Source organism: Bidens hawaiensis, unplaced genomic scaffold (assembly GCF_021521415.1).
Source record: "Bidens hawaiensis isolate Kalapana, Puna unplaced genomic scaffold, B.hawaiensis_p1.1 tig00006888_1, whole genome shotgun sequence".
Classification (NCBI taxonomy): Eukaryota; Viridiplantae; Streptophyta; class Magnoliopsida; order Asterales; family Asteraceae; genus Bidens; species Bidens hawaiensis.
Window position 1 is genome coordinate 135,425 of NW_027491469.1, and position 11,198 is coordinate 146,622.

Sequence of the window (11,198 nt, forward strand, 5' to 3'; positions counted from 1 at the left end):
ATTGCTTGCCCAGCTACAAACCCATTATCCCTCAAACCAGCTAAGGGAGATACCCCTGTGAGGTCAACACATGCGTGTTTTCCCCCGGCCCAACCAAAGACGAGCAAATCTGCCGGTCGTAGAGTGGATCTCCCTTCCGTGGGGTCTGTAAGGAAGTTTATGGGGGCTTCCTTTTTAGCTGATATCCCAGCTCGCCTTAAGATGTTCCAAAGAACGTCCTGCACCCAATCATGTCGGTATTTGAACCCAGACATCTCCTTGCAAAGAACCGCATGCTCTCCGAATTTATCCAGGCAAGCCTTACGGCAGATCGGACATATTTCGTCTTCTGGGTACATTGGGACCATCAAACGGTACTTAAGAATGGCCCTATACTCGACCGCATACATGATTTGGCCCAAGCCATCAATCGGGATAACGGTCAGAAAATCTTGGGCATGAGGACCTTGTAAGCATTCAATAACCGCCTTCTGTCAGGGGGACAATCCAAAAACTTCTCCCAGGCTCTGAGCGATTTTGCCAAAAAGGGCATTCGCCAAAGTTTTTTGAGGCTTTGGTGGGGCAGTGTTCTTATTAGAGAAACCGCCAAAGTCAAAGTCTGGGAGAGCGCCATTAAGGCGTTCCAGGGCCTGCACGTAGTCTGAGTCCAGGTCGACAACTCCGCTATTCCTTAAGATGTGATTCTGTAGCTTCCAAGACTGAGCCCTCGACGCTACAAAAGCGTAAACCCCAACATCATGAGCCGAAAGAAGGCCTAAACCCCCCTAAGCGCATCGGTAAAGATGCAAGTCGCCACTGAAGATCGCCAAAGAACGGGCCTCCACATACAACTATGTCTTCGATGGCTTCTCGAAGCCCCTTATCTAAATAGGATACCGCATCATCCATCATATGGAGGTGGCATGTTCGTAACCCAAAAAGCAACTTAGCAACCCCCATGCAAGACCTAAGCAGGAGGAGTTCGATCTGGGGATCCCTAAGGCAAGGTAAGAGTTTCATAAGATCAACCGCACGAGATGCTCTCCGCCTCGCCAACTCCTTAATAAAGTAGGGATCTCGACTAACAGCCCCTCCAAGGAGCTTTACCCCTCTATCTGGTCTACCAATCCCACTAGGGAAAAACCCATCTTTGACTTTCACCCCATTACACGCTGGCCAAAAAACCTCGGTTTTCTTAATATTAAGTTGCAGCCCCAATGATGGCCCTTCCGAGCTGATAATGTCTAGGGCTTTAGCGACTTCGTTGGCACCACCAATAATAGTCCAATCATCCAAGTACCAAGCATGAAATGGGAGGTTACAGTCATTTTGTACCCGGAGAACAATAGGGTGTAATGCTAAGGCAAAGAGGAGAGGCCCAAGGGGGTTACCCTGATGAACCACAGTAGTAGCCCCTATACAGTCATCACCAACGTACAACCTAGCCCGCTGGTCATAAAGGAACTGGACCCATAGATAGATAGACGGGCAATGATGATGAATCTCCCGGAGAAGGGTTGTGCGGTCGACCATATTGAAGGCGTTGGAGAAGTCCACGGTAAGCATAGCTAAAGAACCGTCTGCGTGAAAGGAGTTAAGAAACCGGTTGGCGCTGTGAAGCACCGCCTCTGCTCCATTAGGGGTCCATACCCCAAACTGAAAGTCCCCTAAATACTGAGTTATTTCCTTCCCAACCATCTTCATAGCCACTTTAGAAACCAACCTACGCCAGATAGCCCCCACGGCAATGGGCCGAATTCCATTATCCGGCTTTAATAAAGGGGTAAGGGGGGCCGAAGCAATAAACTTAGCGAGCACCTTGGGGCACAGACCCCCTAGCCATAAGTTGACGACTTTAATGATGGCTGACAGCAGACCCATGGAAGTCACTGATCCCTCACCACTAAGAGCGTCCAACAAGTGTTGCGCCCGCATCCCGTCTCTCCCGCATGAGGTCCCTTTAGGAAATGATCGGATACATCTAAGCACACAGTCCCCATCCACAGAGAGAGTAGGCAGGGCGACAGAGCTAGAAGGCAAGGACGGAGGCGGCACCACTGGGTGTTTATCAATGAGGGTTTTCATGGTTGAATCTCCGAGAGGGGCAACCCCACTTGAGCATAATACCTTGACTGCAGCTGTGAAATGACCATCTCTTACTTTCCTGAGACATTGTTTAATATTGAGGCTATTTTCAGAACCCTCCTCCCCTCCCACCTCTCTTTTAGAAAAAGTGTTTCTCCCCACGTTATCAAAGAGAGAAAGAATCAAGTCAGCAAAACCAGATCTATCTTTCCACACCGCAAGTGCTTGCTGAATGCTACTACATTGCAAAGACTTTTGATTCCCTAACTTGCGTTCCTGCCTAGTGGAAGGTTTCACCACCCTTAAAGTACAACGCGGCAACAATAGTAATTTGACCCAATTCTCAATCGAGCCTGGTGAATCCACTACCTTGCGTAAAGCGCATGCCAAAGTCTGAGCAAACGCCAAACGACAACTTGGGGGGGGGGGGGGATGCTCTTAAACGTTTGAATGGGAAGGGAGAAAACCCGTTCCAAAATGGATACATCCCCAACCACTCCTACAGATGGACATGGGTCCCTATCCGTAGACACACATTTAGGTTTCTGGATCCCAACGATAAATTCTCCAGCATCTCCAGAATCCACAGAAAAAGACTAGACACCATCAGCATGCTTGCACCCCCTGCTAAGGGCATGCAACGTCATGCACCTCCCACATAACCATTTATCCCCCGTCCGAAGGGCTTCCCCAACATCTATAAAAAGGTCCAAATCCTTGGAGATAGCATCTTATAAAAGGTTCTTTCGAGTATCCGTTTTGAAATGGGTACTTTGCATGTGCTCAAGTAGGCGGAAAAACCCCGAGGACCCAGGTCTACCATCCTTACACTCGTGGATATGCTTAAAGGGGCATGGCCTTAAACCGTAAGTGGAGCTAGGACCAAGCCCTCCTATATTTACGCTTCGAATTCTTTTTATGGTAGCCATGCACACACGAGAACAGAAAACAAACAAATCACAAAAGACACCGGACCCCTGAAGACCCCGACTCGAGATGAGTTAGAGCAAGAATCAAAGACCAAACCCCTCACACTCGAAGGAGGGGAGCAACTACGGGTTGCTCACCCCCATCTAGCACCCCACAACAACCGCTAAGGCATAAGAGGAGGAAGGTATAACTCCAAAATAAAGTAAAAAACTATATTATACATTAAGATTCTTAAAATTTTTAAAGTTTTATCTGTTAAATATTTTTTGTCATACTAAACAATTTTATCAGTAACAGAATATATATAAAAATAATTTTGCATATTAAATATGAAAAAAAATGTGTGGGTCGTGTCTGAACTGAACAAAAGACAAAAATATAATATACAAAAACACAAAATACATAAGTAGATCCAAGATTTTCAAATTTTCATATATATTATTTTAATTAGATCCAACATTTTTGGATAGAAATACAATAGTTAATTAGTTATCAATATCATGGTACATAGACTGGTTTAGGCAAAATTTCGTGGGCAATTGTCTCAAACTTGCAATCAAACAATTGATTTGTGTTATCAACGTTGTCATCTGTCGATATAATTGTTGTGATAAGTTGAATGAGAACTCTCTCAAGATCTTCCCCGTCGATCCATTCGTGAACATTGGCTTGAAGAAGTTGACGGTTTTTGCATATCAACTCCCACACGGGAAAATCTTTTCTCGGCATCATGTAGTCTTCTTTTGTTAGCTTTAAGCTCGGGCAAAAATCACCCGCTCCATCTCCTAAATATATGATGATCCTTTTATTTTCTAAAGTCGCTTGAATTCTTTCTATTATTTTCCCCTAATAAAATAGTTGATATTAATAAAAACAGTATACCAATAAAAATAATAAAAAAAAATAATAGGACATTAGTTATTATCAAATAACTAAAAACTCACCTTGCACATGTTGGGTGGACAAAGGTTGCAACCATGAGAGAAGGTGTGGAAATCATGGTATGGTAAAATCCTTAACTTTCCTTCCTCATCAACAAAACCCGGGTTCGTGTTAATCTCAGAGAAACACTCTCGTATCCCGAGATGTTTTAGTATTGTCTCGATGTAGAACAAATTGGCATCACTCAACACCCTCAAATCGCACCTATAACAAAGTCGTTAAAGTCACAAACTAATCGCATGTACAAAAATATATATTTTTGTATATAAAATTTAAAAAGTTGAGTTACCCTAAAGCGTATGCAGCTTTAATGGCCGGTACAACACGAGGATGTATCGGGACCCGTTTCAGTACGTCCTCAATGTCTTCAATGCTCTTACCTTGCAAATACAACTCTTTCATCATCATGTCCTATTTTCAAATAAACATCAAACATTAAAATTAAAGCACGAACAACCTTCTATATATTTATAAATTTAAAATAAAAAATCTAAAAGTACCATGATGCAGTTCCAAGGCATGGTACGAAGAAGTTCATTAAACAAATCGGTTCCACCCAACTCATCAACCACCCAATTGTCACTATCGATATCGATAATCGTCTTGTCAAAGTCGAAAACCATGACGATTCCCGACATTTTTTTAGAACACGATAAGAACAAGTGTTTGATTTGATGTTAAGAAGAATGTGCTTGTTGTGGACTATGTTACATAAGTGAATGCATTTATAGGATGTTAAAACGGAATATGAATTAAATATGCCAAAGGAATATTATTATTACATTAGTAGTGGGATTGAATCTGAGCCGTTGGTTTGGTGTCACGTGACAAGTATTAAGTGATCTAACGGTGGATGTATTTTTAAAATGGTTTAAAGTGAATACACCTTTTTAGAATATGAATTGGAATATGAGTATATGACCAACGAATATCCATTTATCCGAGAATTGGGTTCATAGGCCATAAATTTGCGGATCTGGTTAATAATAATATTAATTAATACCAACCACCAGATTCTAGTGACGTTCAAGTCCTCTCGGCCCACAACTTTCGTGGTGGGTAAGACGACACTAGCACTCTTTAATATAATTTATACTAGCTTTTGAACCTGTTACAAGTGATTTGTCAAATAATAAAAATAAAAAAATCTATTATCTAAAAGAAATGAACAAACTATAGGTAAAAAGAAGAAAAAATATATAGTATAAACAATAAGAAGTCTAAAATTTTAAATTTACAAATTTGATTTTTTAATGTACAACATTTGCAAAAATTGGTTTGACCAATTACATGTGGATAGCTATGATAAATGAGATGAGAGATTAGAGAATTAAAAGAGAAATTATAACCCTTTCTCAAAATTGTTTGTCCCATGACCCATGGATATGTAGGATAAATAAGATAATAAATTAGAGAATTAGAAATGAAATTATAACCCATTTGCCAAAATTGTTTTGGCACATAACCAATGGATAGTTAAAATGAATGAGATGATAAATTAGAGAATTAGAAAGAAAGTATAATCCATTTGTCAATATGGTTTTGCTTCATAACCCATGGATATGTAGGATGAATGAGAAGAGAGATTAGGCCTAGAATGGATATAGGATTGCCACATCATCCTCATTATATTCTTTTATTAGTATAGTTATATTAGATTAGATTTCAGTTAGTTACATGGTGAAATCTGATATAAATAAAGTTAATATACTAAATATATAACTAAGAGAATAATTATAGTAATTATGATATAAAAAATAAAACAGTGTAATAATAGTTACTGTTGTTTAAAAGTTTTAGAGTAATAATAGTTAATCTGGTGTTAATATAACTACTTTAGTTATTTGTATACTTCTTACGATAAAATACATTTGTATTTGATCCAAACGCTATTTTATACATCTTACCTTTTTTATTTATATTTGACCATGATAATTAATATCTATAGATAAAGAATATAATACAATAACCCTTAACGTACAAAAATACATATATTCATGAAATTGATCCATGAAATCATATCCCAACATCTCGGAATTACCAATACATACTCAATTAATCATCGATTCACCGAAAAAAACATAGTTGGATCGTTCATCGATCAATTTTTTATTTTTCTTTACGAAAACCGTTTTGAGTGTATTACGATTTTCTTGAGTGTTTTTGTATTTTGGCTTGAGCGTTTTTTGTATTTTTGGCTTCGAGCGTTTTGCTTTTGCCCTGAACGTGATTTGCGTACGTAAAGGATTATTGTACGTTAACCTGGCTCGATATCTATAAGTCAGATATATAATTATGTGTTAATGAGCTTTAGTTTAATTGTTATCGAGGGGAAGTGAAGTTTCGGATAGTCAAGTTCGAATATAATTTCAGCCAAGTTTGACTATAGTGGGGTTTTGGGAGATGAGTTTTCCCTAGAATAGAAGATGGTGAGCTTGGGCTACCCAGTGATGTCTACGATTGCGGGAATATGGCCGTTGGGGTTGGCAAAAGTTATGTATGGATTTCCCTATGTAGCAAGACTTTATTCGTTGGCCATTAAAAAAAGTCATATAATTAAGTTTTTTTCTTTTGTGCCTTATATATTCTCGTATTTAACTATAATTTTACTCTTTATATAAATGTGTTAGATTGAAATTTTTAGATTCATATTCACGTAACGTGATTGTGGGCCGGAGTCCCGTTGGTGACGCTATTGTAAAAGCAAGTACCAAAACACCCACTCACAATAGTAACTTCCACATGAGAATATGACATCATATATCCTAGCACTTTTGGAATACCTTTGTCAATTAAATATTTATGCGATCTCCGAAAATAAGTATGTAAGAGATAATGAATGACCTGATGTGTACGGTATCGCTAACATATATACTAGTTACTGTTACATGCAATTGTTAATTAGTAACGCTCCCCCGTTAGGTGATAATCGTTTTCACATAGATTGGTGGTCATTTCACATCATTTGCCACATGGACAAGAATAGTGGGTGGACCAGTCACAAGTCATAACCCAAATCATTATCGTTTAGAGTTATCGGGTTATATCCGACCATGTATTGGTCGTTTAGCACCATACCTCTTCCATTATCTTTAAAAGAATAATAATAAAGTTAATTGTAATGGTGCTTTTTATACAAGATGTGAGAATACATTAGTTACTTATTAATTAGGCCAGTTTAAATATCTCATTAGTTAATAATTTATAATTAGTTTTGCATAAAATAATTGTAGGTGTTTTAGATAAGAGAATATAAGTAATGTAATATCTTTCACTTAATTAGGTCAATAATTGCAAAACATTTCATCCCTAAAATCATAATAAGGATGAAAGGCATATAAACAGGATACAATCTTTTATCATTCATCAGCACACATTCAGCTAGACTACTACAATAAGATTAGGAAGACGATTATTATTAATCCGAAAAGCATATAAATACGTTATTGAGGAACGTATAGAGGTTTAGGCAAAGCTCCGAGAGTGATAGTCTCAAACTTGCAGTCAAACATTTGACTTGTATTGTCGTCATTTTTCTTCATATCGTCAATTGAGATCAACGAAGTAATAATACGTAAAAGAATCCGCTCAAGATCCTCTCCGTCGGTCCATTCGTGAACCTCGCTCTTAATAAGTTTTCGGTTTTTGCATATCAAGTCCCAAACTGGAAAATCTTTCCTTGGCATCATGTAATCCCCTTCCACAAGCTTCAAACTCGGGCAAAAATCACCCGCTCCATCTCCCAAATATACGATTCGTTTATTATTTTCGGTCTTGAAAGTGGATTGAATCCTTTCTATGATTTTACCCTGTAGGAAAAGAAAGTATTAACTAACAAAATAAACATTTTGATGTTGGCTAGCAGACCACAACCCCATAGTACCCCAAATTAAGTCCTACGTAATTTTTGTATAAATATATACTTAACTGGTTTTTATTTATAATCAACATAATTCTTTTGACTGAAAACTTAGTTTATAAATTTAATATTTTGTCAAGATTTATAAAGATTATAACTATAAATATCACAAATTATAAATTGTAATTGTTATTTAAAATAAAATAAAATGAAGGATGATAAAATTCACAACTGACTTATGAATATCTTTGATAATATAAAAATATACATTTAAAAAGGTATTAATAAAAACTTCATAAAAGGAAACCTACAAATTTTCAGAGGTTTTCAAATCTTGTCACATTTTAATATTAGTGAAAAATAAATTTTGATACAAATTAGCTAAAACAATAAATAAATATAAATATTCTTATTTTTTTATATTATAAATTAAAATAATGGAATAAAGATTCACCTTGCACATGTTTGGAGGACAAAGACTGCAACCATGCGGCGATATGTTAAAATCATGGTAAGGCAAGATCCTTAACTTGCCATCATCGTCCACGAATCCTGGGTTCGTGTTGATCTCCGAAAAACATTCTCCGATCCCAAGATGGTTTAAGACAGTTTCAATGTAAAACGTATTTGCATCGCTAACTACCCTCAGATCGCATCTGAAATAATTTCGTACGTTAGATTCTAAAAACATCAAAAACCACAAAACAAACTTAATTCATAGAACAAATGAACAATAGTACTAGGTTAAATTAGGTACCCTAAAGCGTGTGCCGCCTTTATTGCGGGAACAATCCGAGGATGTATCGGGACACGATTTAGTACTTGTTTGATGTCTTCGATTGTCTTGCCTTGTAAATGTAGTTCTTCCATCAACTTGTCCTGTTTTTTTTTCATTAAATTAGAAATTAGTTCATCTTAATTTAGTAAACCTTAAATATTCTTAAACTACAGGAACAAAACATGAAATGAATCGAAGGTCTAAAAAAACATGTTTAAAAACCTTAAACTTTATGAAAAAAACAAGTTTGAGGAACCTTAAACATGAGATCTGAAACATTCTTAAATCTACAAAAACAATACATGAGATCTGAAACACAAAATAACTTGTCTAAGAAACCTTAAACATTCTTAAAATTTTAGAAAACAAAACATGAAATTAATCAAAGATCCGAGGATCTTAAAAACTAAAAAACATGTTTAAGAAACCTTAAACATCCTTAAACTGTCCGAAAACATAAAACATGAAATTAATCGAAGAAACCTTAAACATTCTTAAACTACAAAAACAGAACATTAAATTAATCAAAGATCTAAAACAACAAAAAAAACATGTTTAAGAAACCTTAAACATTCTTTAACTGTCCGAAAACAACAACGTGAAAGTCAAAGAAACCTTAAACATTCTTAAATTCGAAAACAGAACACGAAATTTATCAAATATCTAAAAAAAAACATGTTTAAAAAACCTTAAACATCCTTAAACTCTACAAAAACTAATAAAAAAAACCTTAAAAAACATAGTACCATCATGGAGTTCCAAGGCATGTTGTTTTGAACATGTTGGTTGAATAGATCAGTAGCACCCAACTCATCCACCACCCAATTGTCACTATCAATATCAATGATCGTCTTGTCGAAGTCAAAAACCACAATAATTCCAGACATGTTCGCCGGAGTATTCGAACGTACGTTAGATGATCAGAAGTAGTTGTGTTTTGTTGTTGGAATTGCAGGAGTACGAGGAGGTATTTATATATGGTAAGAGAAATAGTGGATGCCAAACGAATATTACTTGGATCCATATTATTATTATTATTATTATTATTATTTTTAACTGCAAAATAATAAGAAGATGTGGGAAAAACTCAGCCGTTGGTTTGGGTCACGTGAGTGATGGTCAGTGATCTGACGGTTTTGGTAGTGGAATTTAAAAGCAAAACGTAAATTAAAAAGCGCGGGAATATGGTAAAGAATATGGTAAAAATTGTTTATTTGACCAAGAAATTCAAAATAAGTCCGTTATAAAGGTGACGACGACTCGTCATTTTTAATTATTAAATTCATAGTGTTTAGAGCTACTCATTTTTCCACGTGTTATAACACGAGAGTTTTCGTTTCTTAGACTAAACGTAGTAGGCGTTATGGTGGTTGAAAAAAGGCCCAAATCGCCCCTGGAATTTTGGGCTAGGCGTTTTTATACAAATCATCGGTGGGGGAGAGGGTTTGGTGGTGAGAGTAATGATTGAAGTCTTGAAGGGCATTTTTATCACTACATCATTTTTTACAAACAACTTAATTGTTGATTGAAACGTCACGTGTCGCAAACACCCAATGGTAGGCTTTACTGCTACGTATGGTTTAAATACTTTTATTTTAAGCTTATTGAGTCGCTAATTACTAAAAACTGACGAATCGCCATTACAAAACTAGTTATCATACTAGCTTTTCCACAAATATAAAACTAGCTTATGTCGATATAGTAAACAAACCAACAACTCGCCGGTGTTAAAACTTGTGACAGCAAAGTTGGCAACATATTGTCGATTAATAATTAAAAGACGGAACGACAACTTTAGAATGGATACCTTTGGAAAACCTTGATCAAATCGACAAATTGTTGTATTCAATTTATCAAATGGACATTCTATTCTGGTTATTTTCGCTTTTAAAATTTCAAGCATAAAATAACAATGAATATGGTTCCAAATATGAGGTAAATATTGTTTTGAACTAACCCGTGATACAAGCACTTATGCTAACGTGTCCCGTACAACTATAATGTTTTTATCTGTTGATTCGGTTTACAAGATGTAATGCACATGGTACAAGTCATGGTGAAAAGTGGGAGCTTGAGGAAAGTGAGATGCGTTTTCTAGAGACACTTAGAATCCAAATTGTGTTAGAACATGTGAATTAGGAAAGTACCAAGTAATAACTAGTGGTGTTGGGCGGCTATTCCAGAAAAAAAAAAAATAATAAAGACAAAGATTGCGGTTTATAATGTTTATTCTTTAAGGAGTAAAATGCGATTTTCGTTCTTATTGTTTGTTCAAATAATGGGTTTAGTTCAATAGTTTTAAAGCTGCAAGTTTTGTTTATGTGGTTTCATTTCATTTGCAGTTAAACCCGAATTCACCAATACCGTTTAAGTTTGGTCATTAAACTCATTAGTGTGCTCTTCACGTGAGGGGCGGTTTTGTCTCCCCCCCCCCCAATACACCATGGCCCCTCACGTGAGGGGGCTTGCGAATTATGACTGAGGTTTATTTGAGGAGAAAATGGACAAAATGTCACGTGAGGGGCACACTTATGAGTTTGACGACCAGACTTAACGAGTTAATGAATTCGAGTTTAATTGCAAGTGAAATGAAACCATATAGACGAAAATCGCAAATTTAAAAAT

The 11,198-nt window shown here is 36.5% G+C and overlaps 2 protein-coding genes across 2 annotated transcripts; both read right to left on the reverse strand.

Annotated features, from left to right (window-relative positions):
• Window positions 1-3,465: 3,465 nt before the first annotated feature.
• Window positions 3,466-4,635, reverse strand: LOC143633735 (inorganic pyrophosphatase 2-like). The gene is made up of 4 exons (XM_077101981.1): window positions 4,437-4,635; window positions 4,226-4,347; window positions 3,939-4,140; window positions 3,466-3,840 (listed from the first exon to the last, which is right to left on the reverse strand). Exons 1-4 carry the CDS (start codon window positions 4,572-4,574, stop codon window positions 3,493-3,495), a joined length of 810 nt encoding a protein of 269 aa, XP_076958096.1. The 5' UTR covers window positions 4,575-4,635; the 3' UTR covers window positions 3,466-3,492.
• A 2,723-nt stretch (window positions 4,636-7,358) lies between these two features.
• LOC143633736 (inorganic pyrophosphatase 2-like) lies at window positions 7,359-9,480 on the reverse strand. Its single transcript, XM_077101982.1, has 4 exons — window positions 9,320-9,480; window positions 8,553-8,674; window positions 8,250-8,451; window positions 7,359-7,745 (listed from the first exon to the last, which is right to left on the reverse strand). Exons 1-4 carry the CDS (start codon window positions 9,458-9,460, stop codon window positions 7,380-7,382), a joined length of 831 nt encoding a protein of 276 aa, XP_076958097.1. The 5' UTR covers window positions 9,461-9,480; the 3' UTR covers window positions 7,359-7,379.
• Between the last annotated feature and the right edge of the window lie 1,718 nt (window positions 9,481-11,198).